General features: G+C 37.6%; 2 protein-coding genes across 2 annotated transcripts; both read right to left on the bottom strand.

Annotated features, from left to right (window-relative positions):
* Positions 1–1,247: 1,247 nt before the first annotated feature.
* On the bottom strand, positions 1,248–2,921 carry ascl1b (achaete-scute family bHLH transcription factor 1b). The gene is made up of 2 exons (XM_073837589.1): positions 2,021–2,921; positions 1,248–1,821 (listed from the first exon to the last, which is right to left on the bottom strand). The coding sequence occupies exons 1-2, from the start codon at positions 2,583–2,585 to the stop codon at positions 1,790–1,792; spliced, it is 597 nt and encodes a 198-aa protein (XP_073693690.1). The 5' UTR covers positions 2,586–2,921; the 3' UTR covers positions 1,248–1,789.
* Positions 2,922–4,529: 1,608 nt separating this feature from the next.
* LOC141331917 (malignant fibrous histiocytoma-amplified sequence 1 homolog) lies at positions 4,530–11,503 on the bottom strand. Its single transcript, XM_073836962.1, has 10 exons — positions 11,383–11,503; positions 10,156–11,023; positions 9,776–10,070; positions 9,501–9,687; positions 9,235–9,419; positions 8,633–9,126; positions 8,316–8,461; positions 5,341–5,539; positions 5,115–5,182; positions 4,530–5,033 (listed from the first exon to the last, which is right to left on the bottom strand). The coding sequence occupies exons 1-10, from the start codon at positions 11,396–11,398 to the stop codon at positions 5,014–5,016; spliced, it is 2,478 nt and encodes an 825-aa protein (XP_073693063.1). The 5' UTR covers positions 11,399–11,503; the 3' UTR covers positions 4,530–5,013.
* Positions 11,504–20,279: the final 8,776 nt, after the last annotated feature.

Genomic DNA, 20,279 nt, shown 5'->3' with positions numbered 1-20,279 from the left:
AAGTGGCCAAGACATCCAATCAGATTTATGTTGAAGGCACTATGTGATGAATATGGTGTAGCCCTCGCACAAAAGTGCTTTTGTGTCACTTAAATCAGAGGCCATTCAAAATCAGCACGGGTCTGTCTGATTGGATGATGGCGAAAGGCCTTACAGCGCATCCAAACTTCACACGCACAATAGAAAATGCTAATTTTCATGCACTCAGAACCGTAGTGCTCGGTTGACTCACATTTGAAGCACTTTGAAGGATGTCATTTGAAGCAAGAATAGGGCTGCTTTTGCCTGGTTTAAATGCGGAAAGTTAGAATCGCACAAACCCAAACAGGTCTCCTTATCTTTGCTGATAAGACCCCTGCATATATGCTAAAACTGTAAGAAAAAAGTGAATGGGAAAACCGACATTAGTAGAAAATTTTTGGATGCCCTCCAGGACAGTTAGTTCATCACCATTAGTCTTCTGCTGAAGTCTATTCACAGCCTCTATAGGTTGGGACCGACGCATTGGTTACACCACAAAGGTATTCAGGGGTTATAAATTGCTTTACTCTTGAACTTTTTGTTGTTGCTTAAAAATTAACTGTTCACATACTGTATCCCAAGGTTGCATCCCGTCTACAGCTGCCTGTCACTTTCCATTGTGGTTATACAGTAAATGACTCCCATTAATTAAACCATGTTGACACAACTCAAAGCCACTTCTTTTATACATTATGTATACAGTAAGTATCTACATTTTGGTAAAGTACAATTCTGAATTTTAAATGTCAAACTTAAGCTTTATGAAAGTGTATTTGTGACCCTGGACCACAAAACCAGTCTTAAATAGCATGGCTATATTTGTAGCAATAGCCAAAAATACATTGTATAGGTCAAAATGTTCTTTTATGCCAAAAACCATGAGGATATTAATTAAAGATCATGTTCCATTAGGATATTTTGTAAATTTCCTACCGTAAATGTATCAAAACTTAATTTTTGAATAGTAATATGCATTGCTAAGAACTTAATTTGGACAACTTTTCTCAACATTTTGATTTGTTTACACCCTCAGATTCCAGATTTTCAAAAAAAATTGTATCTCGGCCAAATATTGTCCTAACCATACATCAATGGAAAGCTTATTTATTCAGCTTTAAGATGATGTATAAATCTCAATTTCAAAAAACTGACCCTTATGACTGGTTTTGTGGTCCAGGGTTACATTTGTTATTAGTCGTTGATTTTAAACACACAAGACAATGAAATGAATAAATAAAGTATTTATTTTACATAAAATAGGGTTTCTCTTCATAAAAAATTGCATATACACAAGTTTGTATAAAAACACACAAGTGCACACTTTGATACAAAAGATATTCATCCAGTACAAAAACATTCCCACGTATCTAGCACAAAATATTATAATTTACAGGTTGCCTGTGGGCTTCCTAGTGTAACGTTAGTGTATCCCCTAACAGATATGTGGGACCTGATACTATTCTCATCCTCATTCGTTTAACTACACCTGGTCACCTCGTTACTTGTACAATATGGAAGGAACAAACTGGCTCATTCAGTTGCATTTACACATTATTGCTTCAACAGGGCAAAATATTGAACGCGGAGTTACAAGACACAAGTCAGCAGTATAGACATCCTTGCACGCCTCAAGTCCCATGTAGTTGCATCTGTGTGCATTGCTGGAAAATGCCCTCAGTGTGTCCAGTGCTCAGTCAATGAACTCAAGTCCTTCACTGACACCAGCAAGCAGTGTATTATCGACCTGGGCAGGTCCTGTGTTGTCCCTTCAGCACCAATCTTTAGTAGTCAGTGAAGCACCTGTAATAGAATAATAACAGTTATTAGTCACAGGCATACATAAAATCTGCAATTCAGTCATGAGAAAAAGAATAATTAAGATTTTGAACCCCTGAAGGTAATATGTACCACTTAAGTGTTTGGAAGAAAAGTCGCTTTTTAAACTAAGTGAGGGCCCCAAGGTTTGTAAAAGTGGAAAGCTCTTGAAAACTGCTCTTACCTGATTCATATCTGTCGAACCATGTGGTGAAGTCCAGCAGCTCTTGCTCCTCAGAGCTGAGATGCTCGTAGCTGCCCTCATCAGATGAATAAGCCGAATGCGGAGACTCCGAGCCCGCTGAGTACGCGTTGGAGACCGATGGAGACGGGACGCCGCACTGCAACACAGCAGACACGGCGTCGTGCTCATCTAGCAGTTGCTGAAGCGCTCGGATGTACTCCACCGCAGAGCGCAGCGTCTCCACTTTGCTCATCTTCTTGTTCGCCGCTCCGTTCGGCACATGCTGGCGAAGCGTCTGGAAGCCCATGTTCACCTGCTTGACGCGGTTTCTTTCGCGTTCGTTACGTCTGGCTACAGCCATGGGCTGCTGTTGAGGAATCGTATAGCCGAGTCCGTTGAAGGTCAGTCTCCTCTTGCACCTGAGCAGCTCTGGGCTGCTCGAGCGCTGTCTCTTCAGCACTTTACACTCCATGTCCTGCTTTGCGTGAGGTACGAGGGTCTCCGAAAAAGGCTGGTAAAACGTTTCTTGGGTCATTTGCGAAGTAGCGATGACAGTTGCCTCCATGTCGCGGGGAAATAAATAGATAAATAGATGAGAAGGGGAGTTTGCGAGTAATGCGCCGCTCTCGTGCCTTTCGCGTGGCTCGCAAGATGCGATTCACCTGTTTGGCGAATGATTTGAGGGTAAAGCAACTTGCTCTCCCTTTTCTACACGTGCGCCACACCTCCACCCCCTTTCGGGCCGCACGCTCCCAAAGGAAGACCCCGCCTCCTGCATGAATCCCCTGCTCGGTCTTCGCGCGCCGGGCGCGTGGCTTTGACAAACTCAAAAGAACTATTCTGTGCGCTCACTGCGCCACGCGTATGAGGCGCTGCCTATCTCTGCGAAATCATGCTCACCCCGGCGCACGCGTATGTTCCGCGTTATGGAACGCAAAACTTGCAGTGTTGACCTCTGATATCAAACAAAACGATGGAGTGACGTCCGTTTTTAGACATTCAGGCTACTGTAACCTGTTCACCTGTTGTCTATCTGTCAGCGTGCTGTGGGCTTTGGATAACCTGCTAAAAAGACGTGGATTCAAAACAGCATAATCACAAAACAAGACTGACATGCCAAAGTGCCAAAAACAACCATGTTACAAACATGTTTTGAAAAGATTTTCTGTATGCTATACTGTATATATTGAATTACCATAGTATTGCCATTTGATTCCATGACTATGTTACTGCCACAGTTTTGCTTTAGAGGTATTAGGCAAACAAGTAATAGAAAGTTTTGAATGCATATGTAACTTTCATCCTCTAGAATGCATAAAATAACTTCTTTATTCATACTGTCAGGGCCAGATGTTTCCAGAAGAATCTGTGTGGATCTGTTTATGTGAGGGTTCTGTTTACAGATAGAAATCATTAGCACAATAAAAAACACAACAGAAGTCAATAGAAAGTCTCTACATTGTGTTTGTGTGTGTGTGTGTGTGTGTGTGTGTGTGTGTGTGTGTGTGTGTGTGTGTGTGTGTGTGTGTGCCTAACCTCAGTCTGCTCCAAGTGAACTGTCACTGAAGTTAGTATATTGTAAAGCACCATCAACAAAATCATTTGAAAATTACATCTTGCTATGCACTTTATAATGAAGTAAAGGTAACACTTTACAGTAAGGTGTCATTTGTTAATGAACAATACATTTATTACACTATTTATTCATCTAATTATTAAATGAATGTTAGTACAGTCCAGTCATGTTAGTTCACAGTGCATTAACTAATATTAACAAACAACTTTTGATTTTAGTAATAGATTAGTAAATGCTGAAATTTACATTAACTAAGATTAATAAATGCTGTAGAAGTGTTCATTCTTAGTTCATGTTAACTAAATAACCTTATTGAAAATGGTTACACTTTATTTTAAGGTGTCTTTATTACAGTGTAATTATACAGGTAAGTACTGAGGAATATTACATGTACCAACTATATAGTTAGGGTTATAGGATTTGGATTTGGTTTAGGGTTACTTGCATGTAATTAAGCATAATTAATTGATAATATAATAGTTAGTACATGTCTAACCTTAAAGTGTTACCGAAAAGCATTGCCAAAGTAAAAAATCTGAACAAGAATGAACAGACAGAAAATGAAAACATAAATAAAAAATCATTTAATTTTGTGTGGAAAACATGTCATCATGTTAACTATACTAGTCATCAGAGTAGTTAGTAGACTGTCTGCTTTATGTCTACTAATACTGTATTACTATAATACTATACTTTATAACTTATTAACCTTAACCCTAACCATAATAAATAGTTCAATACTAATACTCTGAATTAGCAGACGTGTGCTTGCAAAGTTACTTATAGTCAACAGAATGTATAAAGGGGACCATCAAAATTTGCTGTGATTTGTTAGATGTAGGCCTACTTTTAATTTTGTAGCTAATTTGAAGCATATCTTGGCTGACAGAAAGAGACTTTGGTAAAACCCATAATACTTTTGTATCTGGATAACTTTATTGAAGAATTCATTACATGTTCAAGCAAGGATTCAACAGCAGCAATACTTTACCCTCCACAAATAGTCATCAAACAAAATGTAAAACGTAAATGTATAAAGATCACCCCCTGGCGGCGACAATATGTTTCTACAAGACAACATATCCGCTGAACAATTTGTTACTCAGAGTAGACTACACAAATCTTGTGTGTTCCCCAAAATAACATTAGATTTCTTGATTTCAAACTAAATCAAGAACACATTAAATATCGTAAATATAGGATATGTTTAATGTTTTGGAGCTTTTACAGTTAATGTAATAACATGTTGAAAACACACAATTTTCTGTGCAACATTGCTATTTTCTGTGCAAGTCGGTGTTGTGTTTCACAAAGCTTAAGGAATGACACACTGATGTGGGCTTAACAGCCTTTCCCATCAAGTCAAGTGAGTTTTTATTTGTATTCTTTGTTATTAATTGTTCCATGTGTCCTGTCCTCAGGTCGAAGCATCAGGAGCTGAAAACAAAAATATTTAAGATTTATAAATGGCAGAGGACTAAGCGCAAGTTGTATTTCTCTGTAAATAAATGCATTTACTTCTAGGGAACAGCAACTCAGTCCTTCGTTGGTGTCCATTGCGGCAAGTTTGTTTCTCCTCTTGTCCTCTATAAGATAGAACACAGTGTTCAGTCACCTGATTTAATTTTAATACATTTATGATGATTCAAAGATACTTTAATAAAGGAATATGTATTGACTATACCACTAACAAGAATGATCTGCTGAGAACACATAAAAAAGAGCAAATCACATGACAACTTACACATTAAATTTGTTTGTCCTTGTATCTTCTAACCATTCTTGCCAGTCATTCCATGTAAAGTATGCGTCACAGCCACTGGCTTTACAGGGAGTGTGGACCGTCAGGCACAGCCCTTGCCACTGCTCTGTGAGTGTGTTCAGCCGTATCATAATCTCCCTTATCACTCCCCATGCTTTCTGGATGTCTTCTGAGGTTTCAACTACAGGAAGGAAAATTATTAAGTACAATATTTTAAGTAAAGATTTAATAAATATGGAAAGAAGACAAAAAAAATCATCCTCTAGTGGCCACATATGTATCTACAAAATGTCTATTAAACAGATTTAATAATTGTATAATAGAAAACATACACACACATATATAGATACACTTCTGTTCAAGAGTTAAAAAAAATAAATTAATACTTAACAAAGGATGCAAAAGTGACAATAAACACTTTCACTTGTAACAAATTTGTATTCCAAATACATGCTGTTCTTTAGAACTTTATATGCATAAAAGTGTCCTATAAAAAATATCACCGTTCACCACAAATATATTGAGCTGAACAACTGTTGTCAACATCATGAGAACGAAATTAGGATCATGTCACAAGACTGGAGTAATGGATGCTGAAAATGTAGCTATTACAGTTTAAATTGTTCATTACATTACCCCAGCCATTGTACGTGTTAAAGACTTCTTTAACCCTTTAACTGTCATTTTTAAACATAGACGTGAAAGTGCACTGTCCAAACTTAAAATATTATAATTCATTAATTGAATATAGATCTAAGGTTGGACTCTATTTAAATAAGACAACTTAGAACAATTCAAAATATGAAAGTTCCCAAAAGTTATAGAAGTTTAAATGTACTGTAAAGACAATGCAATGTACAATTTTTGATATAAATAAATATTTTGCATAACAGATTTTACTAAAAAAATGTTATAAAACTAAAGGCTTACGTTTATGTAAGTTATGTTCCAAATTTAAAGTTGTTTTAAAAAAGAGGTTCCTGTGAGATGCAATTTAGGGTGTTATAACACAAACAGTCACTGGGTGCCGTCCAAACTTTTAATGCATTTTTCTTTCACAAATGTCTAAATTTCTCTGTCAATATTACTTCTGTCATTAAATCAATAAAATCAATATGGAATCTTGAGACTCAAACCTTTCCAACTGTCACAAATCCATGGTCTTCAGTCTGCCCACCACCAGAGGTCGCCTGTGCTTCACATTGACTCTCACATCTACACATGACCCTGGACTACACTTCCCATGATCCACCTCACTCATTAGGCACACAACTGTAGCCAATTACATTTTTTCAACAACACCTCAGCAGTACAATTCCCGTCTTGTGTTCCCATCATTTTACTGATGACAACTTTTACAAACTCTGGGAATACAAAGATGGATCAGTGCCCAGTTTATCAGAGGCTTGCTCCTCTGAACCTCTACCTGTATGTATAATTAATAATAGATGATTGTATTTTCTAGCGATCATTCAAAATATGTAGCTGTGTATATTAGAAACCCTGCTGATGTCTTGCTAACCGGCTAACTCACGCTTCTATAGCTATGTTATTCAGCTGTGGGCTGACTGTAGTCTAAAAATGTATGGATTGATGCAGCTTGACTGTCTGTCTTATTAGTTGGATAAATGATAAAGGATGGAGCACGACTTCACACAGTGTAATGCCTTGTATAATGTTGAAGTTTACAACATGGAGGTGTGCCCGGTGTGCTTACATAAGCAAATTGCGAGCACTTTCCATGGTAGTCCGTGCTAACTAGTTGAAGTATTCTCCTGTCCTGCTTGCGAATCACCGTGTCTATACCGGACGTGACAGTTGTCATGTCACGATAGACTAATCATAAAAGAATGCGCCGTCTAACCATTCACAGCAGTGAGGGCTCACAAAAAAAGGAGGGGTTTAGAGAGACTGATTCTTCAAACTGCTTCGCACGAGTCGTTTACGAATCATTTAGAAATTAGGTAAAATTTAATCTATTTTTGGAGAAAACTAAAGTGTTTTTTGACCTTGCAGACATGTAAACCCGTTTTAGGAGACTCATAAAACAATATTAACAACCTTTCTAGCATAATAGGACCACTTTAAGTTTTGTATCTAGTCTAGTCATTCATGCCTTGATTCCCCTGCATGGTTAATATTGTCTTGTCTCTTTCGCCGCCTGCCTTGGATCTCTCACCTGTCTGTATTAACCCTTCGTCTTGCCGTATCAGACTCTGTTTGCCCCTCGATTGTTCTATGGACTGTCTGCTTGGATTACCCATTTGCCTAGCCCTTTGGATTATGCCTGCCACCGATCGTCCCTCCCCTATTTAACAGATTACTCTTGTTTCTCTTGCCTATGCTGTACCTGTTTGCCATGTCCGACCCCTTGCCTGTGTATGAGCATGTCTTTATTTAATGTAAGCTTGTGTATGGATCCGCTGCTTCACGCATCTGTCGCTCTGTTGCAAAATACTCGGCCTAGAATGATTGTAATGGCCTCGTATTTATACAGATTATGATTGGCTACAGCTGTGTGCGTAATGAGTGAGGTGGAGCATGGGAAGTGTAGTCCAGGGTGATGTGTAACAGACTGAAGATCATGGATAGGATTTGTGACACAGACGATATGTATTTTGTTTATAAAAAGATTTGATTCTAAAATACCATAATACACTTAGTAATATGACACTTAACACCCCCCATTAAGGGGTAGGAGACCAAATGGCCAAAAGATATTAAGGTACCATTTCCATGGTAATGCAATGTCGGATTTAAAAATGAATTTTGATGTTTTATGCTTTCAAAGAGTATATTTATAATGACTACTAAAATATGTGATATAGGAATAAAAGACAATGAAACAATGAAACAAAAGAGTGCCAAGTGTCCCATAGATCTTACCAACTCCAAACATTTGAGAAGATAAAAATATAAATCAAAGTGACACAAAATGTAGTAATAATGGGACTTACGCTCACTCTCTTTGCAGCGGATCTCAATGAACGGGTCCTCATCGAAGCGTTCTCTGAGCAGAAACCGTCTGTCACCACAACACAGCATACACTGGTCCTTTCCGATCCAGTATGGAGAGTATAAAGAGCATGTCCTGATGGCAAGCCTGTAAAGCAAGCATCAGTTTTACATGTTAGTACTAGTAATCTAAGGTTATCTCTAAGGGTTGATAACACTTGACAGAAAATAGAGTGAATAAATCAGGGATTTTCTTTAATAACAGATTTCATTGCACATTTCCTAATTTTCTCTGAAAGAGACAAGCACAAGCATTTACCTGTGGAAGAAACCATATGGTATCTCAGGTAGGAAGTAAACATGAATATTTAGGTCCTCTGTATTGTCTGATCCCCACTTTTGTTCTACCAGTTCGTTGTTAGTCAGGTAAATTGGGAACAGACAGGCATCTGGCTCATACACAAGGGGGCTTGAGGGCACCCAACTTTTCTTCGGACAGAATTCAGTGGCATTTGGATTGAGAGGACTATTATGTTTGGTCGACAAACATACATTAAAGTGCTTTAGTAGTGAAAGGAGACTTCCTTCCTTCTTTTTGGACCCAACCACCTCAATCAGCTCTTCATCAGTAAGGTCATGATTCTCCTTGAGCTCAGTCCGCACCAGGATCCTGATAGCCACATTGCTTAAGGACGCTCTGTCTTTATAGTCGCTGATCCATGTTTTCTTCTGTTTTTTAAGTGCATTTTCGAACCTCAGCTGTGCATCGGAAATCTTGTTCAGTTCCTGGACTAGGTCATGTCTCACAATAGTCTGTGAACAAAGCAAAAGAAAATATCTGATGAAGGATTTCTACACTGATTAGTATATGGCCATTCAATGACATTTAATGGTTGTAGTTTAAATGTTTGATCCAAGAACCTTGAACAATGAGATGAGGAATGATGGATTTACAAACAAAGAATCGGCCAACTCTGGGATTTCCTTGTACCACATGATGATGCCAATTCGGTGAAGATACTGAAGAATTAACTGAAGCTTGTTATTATCCAGTGTATCTTGTCTGTTCTTCAGTAAATACAAGAGGGTACTTTGACTCACAATTCCTATAATAGGTGCAAATTTCAGAAACTCAAAAACACCAAACATTGTAATCTTTAAAAAATAAAATAAATAAATAAACTGACCATGCTCAGCAATGTCACCATTTTTCAGAAGTTCTTGGATATCTTTCTCCACCTCGTAGTAGCATCTAGGTAATGTCTGTTCTATGCTGGGGAATGTATCTTTGTTCAAAACCTCTTTTTTGATGCAAGTAAATAGCTTGTCAATGTCCGCCTGTTTAGTGCAATCTATAGGTACAAGGTCAACAACCTGAAAACAAAAGAAGAGGGAGAAGATCATGGCAGCACATTTCATTGGACACATACTTTATAAGCCAGTAATTGAAAAACAAAATAACCTTTAGTTTGTACTCAGTCAGTCTTTCAATCTGATCAATCTGGTCACGGTACGAAGATCGGTCCTCCATTTCCTGCAAGTTCTTCCTCCGCTGCTCCAAATTTGCTATATGTGTTTCAAGCATTTCCTTCACCTGCTCTTCGATGTGTTTTTTCTTTTTATTCACCTCATTCTCAGTTGAACACTGGTCAACATGAGTGCCCACAAGCAGAACTACTGAGTCTGGAATCTTAAGCTGAAGATTTTTGATCCAGAAGCCCACTTTATCTTTGAAACTCTGGGCATCCATTTTGTAACTGAGAAAAAAAAAATGTTTAATGCATTGCTGGGGTATTATGCTAGCAGACATAGCAAAAACAAACAAAAAGAAAAAAGATTTACCTGAAAAGGTCGATGGCAAATATGACAAAGGCTTGAGCTGTTATAAATACATGATGGGTGATGTAGTATTCCTCTTGTCCAGCAAAATCCCAAAAGAAAAAACGGACACCTTCACTATCAACTTTGCTGATTTCGATCCCTACAGTACGATCATCCTTGTCCACTGATACAGGGCCACCCTGCTTCAGACTGCGGCACAGAGTGGATTTTCCTGCCATGGAGCTCCCAAGAAACATAGTCTTCACAGTGCACACATTTGGGGCATTCGCCTCAAGCATGGAAAAGTAACTCTGGATATCTTTCAATCCCCCTGCACAGACCTCCTGAGGGGGCTTTCTAAGAGGGTTGCCATTAGCTTTGAACAGATTTAAGCTGCTGTTTTGAAAGAGTAGGTCTGGTAGCTCAGCCAACTGGTTCCTCTCGACATAAAGTTCTTTCAGGTGTTTAAGACCCACAAGAGGATCTAAATTCTTCAGGCAGTTGTTGGACAGGTTTAGGTAGTTGAGATATTGGCACCTGTTCATGTCCTGGGGTAGATTTTCAAGCCGATTGGTGCTTAACTTTAGGAATTTAAGTTTCTCTAAAGATGGAAAGACATTTTCTGGAATGGTTTTGATATTGTTCTGATTGATATACAGTTTCTCCAATTGGCGTAACCCTCTAATGTCCACGGGGAAATCAGTGAACTCATTCCTGCACAGGTTGAGCTCCGTCAGGTTTTTCAGTTGGGTGATTCCAGTGATTTGTTTGAGTCTGTTCCGCTGTAGATCTACCTTTACAGCTTCTCCACCCCTCTGGAGAAGCTCACTGGGGAGTGTTTTGAGTTTCTTTCCAGCAAAGTCTTCTTCTTTTTTGGCATTTTGATTTCCTATGGTAATAAAAGGCTACTGTTAATGTGATAATTATTATAATAATCATAATTCTTATTTAAGCATTATAACTTACTCCAAACATCTTATTCTTATCCTTTTCATAGAAGACTCAGAGAAATAATGTCAATATATTTAAACATGTTTTCTTTCTAGGCAGCATATATAGGTCTAATTAAAAGTCTGTCAGGATTAGCAATTATATCCAACAATGATACAGCAAAACCATGGGAGTCACCCTCACTGTGGACAAACTAATTATAACATCTAATTAAAACTAGTGTTCACATTTCTTACAGTTACAGTCAGGCAAGTTTGTAGAATTTGTTAAACAGCAAGATAAAAAAGGTGAACATACCATTGATATGAGACATGTTGATGAGATGCTAAAGAAACTCTTTCGCTGGTCTGTGTGTCTGGTAGGTGATCTACTTCCTTATGCCTCACAGAGCAAAGGAGGTACGGACTTTTAACACAGCAGTAGGCTACATATGATTTTTACTTTCATTTTCTGGAAAACGTAGCAGTCTCTAGTTCAGTTTCTATCACGTGATTTACACATTCATCTAAAAACGAGGCGCCACTGCCATCTTCTGGCTAAAATGTGAAAGTGTGCATACGAACTACAGTAGCAGAGAAATAACAGACTCGTACTTAAAAATTATAGTTCAAGGGATAAAATCACCATTTACTCACGTAGAAGATGTGTTGAAATGTCTCAGCACCGAAACTACAAAATACTTAAAATGTGTTGAAAAATACTTACAGTGTTCATCTGTCACAGGAATAGGAAAATGTCTATGGAAAAATACTTTGCTGCATGCATACATGGTGAAAAAGTGGTGAGTTTTTTTTTCCATTTCATGGTACAAAAAATGTAACCTGTCGTTATTCAGTTCAAAAGTTCTGTTTATTGGTGTTTTCAGACATCACAGAACGTAAATGCACTGAACCCAAACGGAACTTGCAAATTTGTATGATTATTGCTGCTACAAATGGTCAATTACGAAACAGGAAAAACATCTTTAGTAGCCTACTATAAACTGCCAAAAATCATAACAAATCAAGGAGAAGATTGCAAAAAACTGTCTGAGAAAGGCATTCGTGGTTGGCCAAACTAAACCAGGATTTCCAGGTCAAGAATCTTAACAACATTCATGTTTAGCTATTCTTATCAATTCTGGTCAGGTCGGTAAAATATTAGGCTACTATTTTAATTAATGCTTGTGCGAATCTTTTCCACCTATATTTTGTCAACCCTTTCCTGCTTACTCTATATGATTTAACAGTTTGACAGCATAAATTACGTTTAGTAGTACGTTAACCGTGCAATCCATGCTGTTGTTTTTATCCGAGTCTCTCCAAACCTACCAAACTGTGACATACGTGAAGACCCTCTATATAGGTTAATAGTGCTCACTTGTTTTTAAAAATGTATAGAGATTGTGTTTGTCATGGTAGCATAAAGTAGTCACAGAATGAAAGGTAGACGAAAGACTGAATAACACTGAGGAGAACACCATACTACCATAAAACTTAATGCAAGGCAGGGAACTGAGTAAACAGGGGGCTAATATGCACAGAAAGTTCTAATCAACAGAAAAACTAAAAGGTTTTCAACTAAATTAGGAACCATGGAAATAAACTGTTGGTGGGGAAAGTGAGAACAATGAAAGCAGGTACAGAAACAAGGAACACTAAGTAAACCAAAACAGAACATCTATGACAGTGTTAACAAAGAGAACAATATTTTTGGAAATTAATAGTGGTTGCTTTGTGGCTGCAAAATGCTCTCATTGAATGATTAGCAGCAGGGGTGGAGCTAAGAGGTGACCACCCCTATGAAAAATCCTGGCTATTCCCTGTCCTAAAGGGATAGTTCACACAAAAATAAAAATTTGATGTTAATCTGCTTACCCCCAGGGCATCCAAGATGTAGGTGACTTGTTTCCTCAGCAGAACACAAACAAAGATTTTAATGAAAACTGGTGCAGTTAGCCAGCCAAATAATGGAAGTGGATGGGCACCAAACCTTTAAAAGTAAACAAAAACATGCACAGACAAACCAAATTACACCCTGTGACTCGTGACGATACATTGATGTCCTAATATACGAAACGATCAGTTTTTGCGAGAAACTGAACAGTATTTATATCATTTTTTACCTTTGATACACAGCCACGTCCATTTGTCCTGAGCACGAGCTTGTCATCCGGATCGTTACATGTTACAGGCGTTTGCGTATACTACGCCAGAGCGCGTACATGTGTAACGATCCAGATGACAAGCTCGTGCTCATGACAGATGGACGTGGCTGTGTATCAAAGGTAAAAAATGATTTAAATACTGTTCAGTTTCTCGCAAAAACTGATCATTTCACCTACATCTTGGATGCCCTAGGGGTAAGCAAATAAACATCAAATTTTCATTTTTGGGTGAACTATCCCTTTAAAGAAAAAAGAAAAAAAAAAAGAAAATTACCCAATGATTTACTCACCCTCAAGCCATCCTAAATGTATATGACTTTCTTCTTTCAGACGAATACAGTCAGAGTTATATTACAAAATGTCCCGGCTCTTCCAAGCTTTATAATGGCAGTGAATGGCTGCTGAGATTTTGAAGAAAAATTAAGTGCATCCATCATAAAAAGTACTCCACATGGCTCTGGGGGGCTAATAAAGGCCTTCAGAAGTGAATCGATGCATTTGTATAAGAAAAATATCAATGTTTAAAACTATAAATCACAATCTCTACTAACTGTCATATACACATTTTAATGAGATAGTGGCATTCCAGCAGATGACGTAGGAGTAGAGAAATGCTGCATTCCAGGCAACTCATTACCCGTGTTTTTCCAACCTTCTACCTGTGATGTCCCCGATGTACTCCCAGTTTCGAGCTCTGACCTCACATAGCCCACGATTCACGAAACAACAATGTCAGCCCCTATGGGTGCGATGTTAATGCAAGTGGTACACGGTGGAAAAAATAGACTTTAGGACAATATAACGTGTTAATCAAATTAATAATAATATAATAATAATAAAAGCGCTCAGGCAATTTTGCGTGACTTGCCTGGAACGCTACAAAGTCGTGAATCGTAGTTTGAAGTCATGATTTACAGGCTCAAAAACCTGCCTGGAACGCAGCATAAGCTCCGGTGAGAACATTCTAATCTCACGAGAACCAAGTTTTGTTTACAGCAAAGGAAAACCAGTCTCCTCTTAGCTTGTATCGAAATCCAAAAACGTTTTGTTACAATTTGTCACCTTAGAATTATAAGGTTTTTGTCAAAATTGAGTTATTCACATATTCCTATTCTGTGACAACTTATTTACATTATTTGATGTTTCTTTTGTATATTTGTACATTTAGGGCCTTTTTTAGAAAACAAAAATGGTTCTATCTCCCGAAGTCTATGGAACGCAAAAACTTTGAAGCTCAATATCTCAAAAGTGCTTTGAATGCAGATAGAACCTTATAATTCTAAGGTGACGAAAGGCTCGTTTTGAATTGTAAAGATGGCATTTGTATAAGAAAACTATACATTTTTATAAACCATAATCACTAGTTTCCAGATAGCATTGTTGCCTCACAGTGAGGAGGTTCCTGGTTCAAGCCCCGGCTGAGCCAGGATGCCTTTCTGTGTGGAGTTTGCATGTTCTCCTCATGTCTGCATGGGTTTCCCCCAGGTGCTCCGGTTTCCCCCACAATCCAAAGACATGCATAGGTGAATTGGACAGTCTAAATTGGCCATAGTGAATGAATGAGTGTGAGTGAGTGAGTGAGTGAGTGAGTGAGTAAGTGAGTGAGTGAGTGAGTGAGTGAGTGAGTGAGTGAGTCCCAGCACTGGGGTTGCACGAGTTAGTGCACTCTCAGGACTGGATTGCGTCAGGAAGGGCATCCGGCGTAAAACATGTGCCAAATTGGCGGTGCGGATCACTCCGCTGCGGCGACCCCTGATTGAAGGAAGCAAGCCAAGAGAGAAAGAAGATAATCTCTTCCGCTAACTGTCGTAAATGCATTCACAAGTCACTGGTGATCCAGCAGATGACGTAGGATAGGTATAGCGTAAGCTCTGGTGAAAAGTGGCAAACATCGAAGAGCAGAGGAGAGAGCAAAACAAAACACCGGTCACAAATTACAAATACAAATTGAGGATATTTTGAGGATTTATGACAAAAAAATGCCTGTATAAGTGAAGAGGAGACTGGTTTTCCTTTGCTGTAAACAAAACATGTTTTGAAGTCGTATGTCATCTGCTGAAATGCCACTTTTGTGAATGAGCACATGACAGTTAGTGGAAACTAGAGATTATTGTTCATGAAGTTTTAAATATGTATATTATTCTGACACAAATGCATTGATTAATTTCAGAAGGCTTTTATTTTCCCCCAGAGCCATGTGGAGTACTTTTTATAATGGATAGATGCACTTTATTGGAAAATCTCAACCCCCATTCTCTGCCATTATAAAGCTTGAAAGAGCCAGGACATTTTTTAATATAACTCAGACTGTGTTTGCCTGAAAGGAGAACACTATATACACCTAGAACAGCTTGAGGGTGAGTAAATCATTGGGTAATTATTATTTTTAGGGTGAACTATCCCTTTAAGACATTTTGTGACACTTAAAATTTAAGGTAGTCTCATTAGCTATATACAGACATAACACTATTATCACACCTAACAAGGCGTGACAAAACAATTATGTATTTACAAAATGCCTTTGATAGATAGCACCTATTAGCCTTATGAAATGTTAGTATACACCTAAAAAAATAAGCAGATAAAGTGTACACTTTCCGAACAGTCAAAAATATTTATGACTCATCGATTTTTGTCAAATCAAATGTCACTTCTTATAAAACAGAGGTTCCAATGTCCTCCAAAATTGGCTTCAAAAACAAAACTCACCTGAACAGGATAATCAAGGTTAGTGAGTTTGATGAAGGTTTGAGCTAAACTCTGCAGGAACGTGGACCTTAAGGGGCTGAGATAACAAACCCTGCACTGTAAAAAGTTTTCACCAGATTCAACTTAAAAACCTAAGTTCAGCAGCTGCCTTAAGTTTTTAAGTTAAATCAGCTTAAAACTACAACTTATTTTAACTTATTACAATAAAAATGAGTTGATATAACTTGTGAGTTTAAATGACTTAAGTTGATTTAACTTAAAATCTTAAGGCAGCTGCTAAACTTTTTAAGTTGAAACTGGTAAAAACGTTTTACAGTGTGGTTTAAAAGGTGAAGTATAGATTATTGAAAGACACAGAGAAATTATACAATTTGAATAAACTGATGAAGCTGATTAATTCTCCAAACCTCTTGTCCTCTGTAGGGTTGGGTGACTGCTGGAGCCTAATCCAGGATCTTGGGCCACAGACAAGGGAAACACCCAGACAGATGACCAGTTCATTAAAGGGTTTAATTAAAATAAACTGTAAATAGAAATTATTGTTGGTATTTCATGGGCTTAGTGGTACAGTGGTTTGACTGTCACTAAATCTCAGTAGAATCCTTATATCAGTAGCTAAGGAAGATTTTATTTAGTGATTTGATTCACCTATACCACAACCACCTGCCACTGGTAATAATTATTGACAGAAAAAACCCTGGTGGGAGTTCACTGGTTTAAAACCAGTTTTACTAGAGATTTTCCATGACACAACATATCACCACTCTCATGTGATGATGAATTCATCTTCAAAACAGAGGATTTACAGACAAACTTTAATGTTGTGTTCAATGATGTTTTAATAATAAAATCAATGTTATATAATGTTTCATAATTACAAAGACAGCACTGTATTTACATAGACTTATTCTTGTGTTCACAAATGCATTTCACAGAATATCATACAAAAGGAAATATAATTAACACATTCAGACAAAATAAAGTGGACATAATATAAAGTGAACAGTGAATAATTCCTCAAGGTCGTACTCCAGACTTTATCGCCATGATGTCTCTCTTGATGACAGGACTGCAAGACACATACAAAATGGAGTGAGGTTCTGGGGTTCATGGAGGATGATTGAAAATATGTTGTTCAACACACTGGAGGGGGTAAGGTTTCAAATAACAGATATAGGGAAGACTGGCGAATGGAAGAAATGTAAACATAGAAAAAGAAAAAAGCTCTAGCTTAACAAACAGCAGCATAAAAGCTCAAAATCAAACATCAAATGCCCAATTTATAGTGAGACAGCCTGACCTTGAGTCTGTTCCAACATTTCTAAACACCCACGTGGATCAATCTGAACAGCATCCACTGGAGGCAATTCCATAGAAAGACGTTACAATTAATAGCTACTTAACTCTTTCTACTTAAAACACTTGTGGCAAAGCACGGTGGTAGCGTATGATTCACGTGTGACTGTGTGAAAGAACCCCAAGGCAGTGCAGGGAAGGTAATCATTTTTTGTGGCAGTTGGACAGTCACTATTAGCATTCAGCAAGACAGAATCTTGCTTATATCTTATTATAACCACAGAAAACAAAGTAAGTACAGTACAGTGTTTTGTTTTCTGGTTCAAAAAAATAACGAACTAATAAATACAAATGTCAGCAATCTGTCTTGTTGGCAGAACAGCCGAAATGTCTGATCAGATAAATCGTCACCTTAGAATTATAAGGTTCTATCTGACAATTTTGTCAAATTGAGTTATTCACATATTCTTATTCTGTGACAACTTATTTACATTATTTGAGGTTTCTTTTGTAAGCTGTGTACATTTTGGGCCTTTTTTTTAGAAAACAAAAATGGTTCTATCTACAGAAGTCTAAGAAATGCAAAAACTTTGAAGCTCAATATCTCGAAAGTGCTCAGAATGCAGATAGAACCTTATAATTCTAAGGTGACGAAATGCCCTTTACAGTGCATTTGACAAGACAAAGAGCCATCAGAGAGGACAGGAGGTGTGCAGTAAGACATTGTGCATTCTGGGAAGCAGGAAGAGGTAGAGGTGGACAAGCAGAAGATTTAGGCCAGCAGAGGGCAGCGGTGTGCAAGCTTTGTGTCACATATACACACCCTCTGGATGAAGGCTGGAGACAAGTGGGTTCTGGAGGCTCCGCGGGTTCCCCAAGATTTGCTTGGCAGTGGTACGAGGGTTAAACTCCAGGATGGAGGAATTTGAATCTGTCATAAGCCCAAAGAGCCTACTGTTAAGCTTTGCCAGCATTAGTTGTTTGGCAGAGTTGGGGAGTAACTATAGCCTACATGCAACGGAATAACGTAATTTAATTACAAAATAAATGTAATTGTAATTAGTTATAGTTACTGAAAAAACATATGTAATTAAATTACAGTTACTTCTGAAAAATGCCAGTGATTACAAAGGGGATTACATCTGAATTTTTTCACACTCTCACCCCCACTTACAGATCTAATTGACTTTTTTCATAAATTGCATTGAATGCTCTAAAATGAGACACCCATGTTTCAGGAGTTTAGGACACAGAATAGAACACATGCTTTACGATACCTGTTTTATTTCCTATTTGGGTTTACAAATAAACTTCTTTTTTTTAAGATTAAAGCTTAATTCAATATTATGTGGACAATTTCTTAATTCTGTCATCCTGGTATCTTGGGCTAACTCTATTGTTTCATACAAACGCAGCTGATGCATTTATTTATTTCTTCTATTTTTTTGCACACTGTAATGGATTATACGATAAATAACAAACTAGTACTACTTCCTTAATTATTTATGTGGTGAAATGTTGTGTAAGAAAACTGGTAAGACTGCACTGTATACCTACAATTTCTAATTTGAACTTCGTCTGCTAGCAACTGATTTCTTCATGGAAGCTTAGCGTTCAAATATTTCAACTCTGATCAGTGTTTCGTTTCAAATAATTTTGACCTAAACATCTAAATAATCTATGAAGCAGTTGTGTACTAAGTGGGATAATGTTGTTGATAATGTAGCCAGTTGTTACCGCAAAATAAAGATGTATATTTTCCCTTACTTAATACAAGTGATGAACGATTTTGAAAGTCTGACAATAATCAATGTTGAGTGCTACTGTAAGATTAACTCTGCTTGGTTTAAATGTTTCCAAATGAATGACAGTTGGAAATATTCGAAAGTTAGAAAAGTAATCCAAAAGTAATTAAAAGTAATAAGTTACATTACTTTTATAAAGTAATTGAAAAGTTACACTACTTATTACATTTTAAATCAAGTAACTTGTAATCTGTAACCTATTACATTTGCAAAGTAACATTCCAATGTTCCTCCAAAACCACTAGATACTATCTCTTCCATTTGGAAGACAGTCATGAAAACATGTTATCCCAAGTTTGTTAAAGGGATAATTAACCCAAAAATGAAAATTACCCCATGATTTACTCAAGCCATCCTAGGTGTTTAGGAGATTCTACAAAAAAAAATGTGCTGGCTCTTTCAAGCTTTATAATGGCAGTGGATGATACTGAGATTTTGAAGTCCAATAAAGTGCATCATAAAAAGTGCTCCACATGGCTTCAGGGGGTTATTAAAGGCCTTCTAAACCAAAAAGAATTGATTTCAAGGCATTTGGAATCGAGAGTTGATCACAAAGGTTGGAATCGATCCCATCAAGCGAAATCAACTCAACTCCTAATTTAGAGCAGTTTCCAGTTTAACTAAACATGGGTGACTCTCAAACGAAAGGCTCTGTGTTCCAATGTCCTCCAAAATTAGCTTCAAAACAAAACCCACCTGAACAGGATAATCAAGGTTAGTAAGTTTGACAAAGGTTTGAGCTAAACTCTGCAGGAAAGTGGCCCTTAAAGGGGCTGAGATATCAAACCCTGCTTTAAAACCAACTGTAGGTGAAGTATAGATTATTGAAAGACACAGAGAAATTATACAATTTGAATAAACTGATGAAGCTGATTAATTCTCCAAACCTCTTGTCCTCTGTAGGGTTGGGTGACTGCTGGAGCCTAATCCAGGATCTTGGGCCACAGACAAGGGAAACACCCAGACAGATGACCAGTTCATTAAAGGGTTTAATTAAAATAAACTGTAAATAGAAATTATTGTTGGTATTTCATGGGTTTAGTGGTACAGGGATTTGACTGTCACTAAATCTCAGTAGAATCCTTATATCAGTAGCTAAGGAAGATTTTATTTAGTGATTTGATTCACCTATACCACAACCACCTGCCACTGATAATAATTATTGACAGGAAAAACCCTGGTGGGAGTTCACTGGTTTAAAACCAGTTTTACTTGAGCTTTTCCATGACACAACATAT

Source organism: Garra rufa, chromosome 3 (assembly GCF_049309525.1).
Source record: "Garra rufa chromosome 3, GarRuf1.0, whole genome shotgun sequence".
NCBI lineage: Eukaryota > Metazoa > Chordata > Actinopteri > Cypriniformes > Cyprinidae > Garra > Garra rufa.
This window is presented reverse-complemented; position numbering and strand designations above follow the sequence as displayed.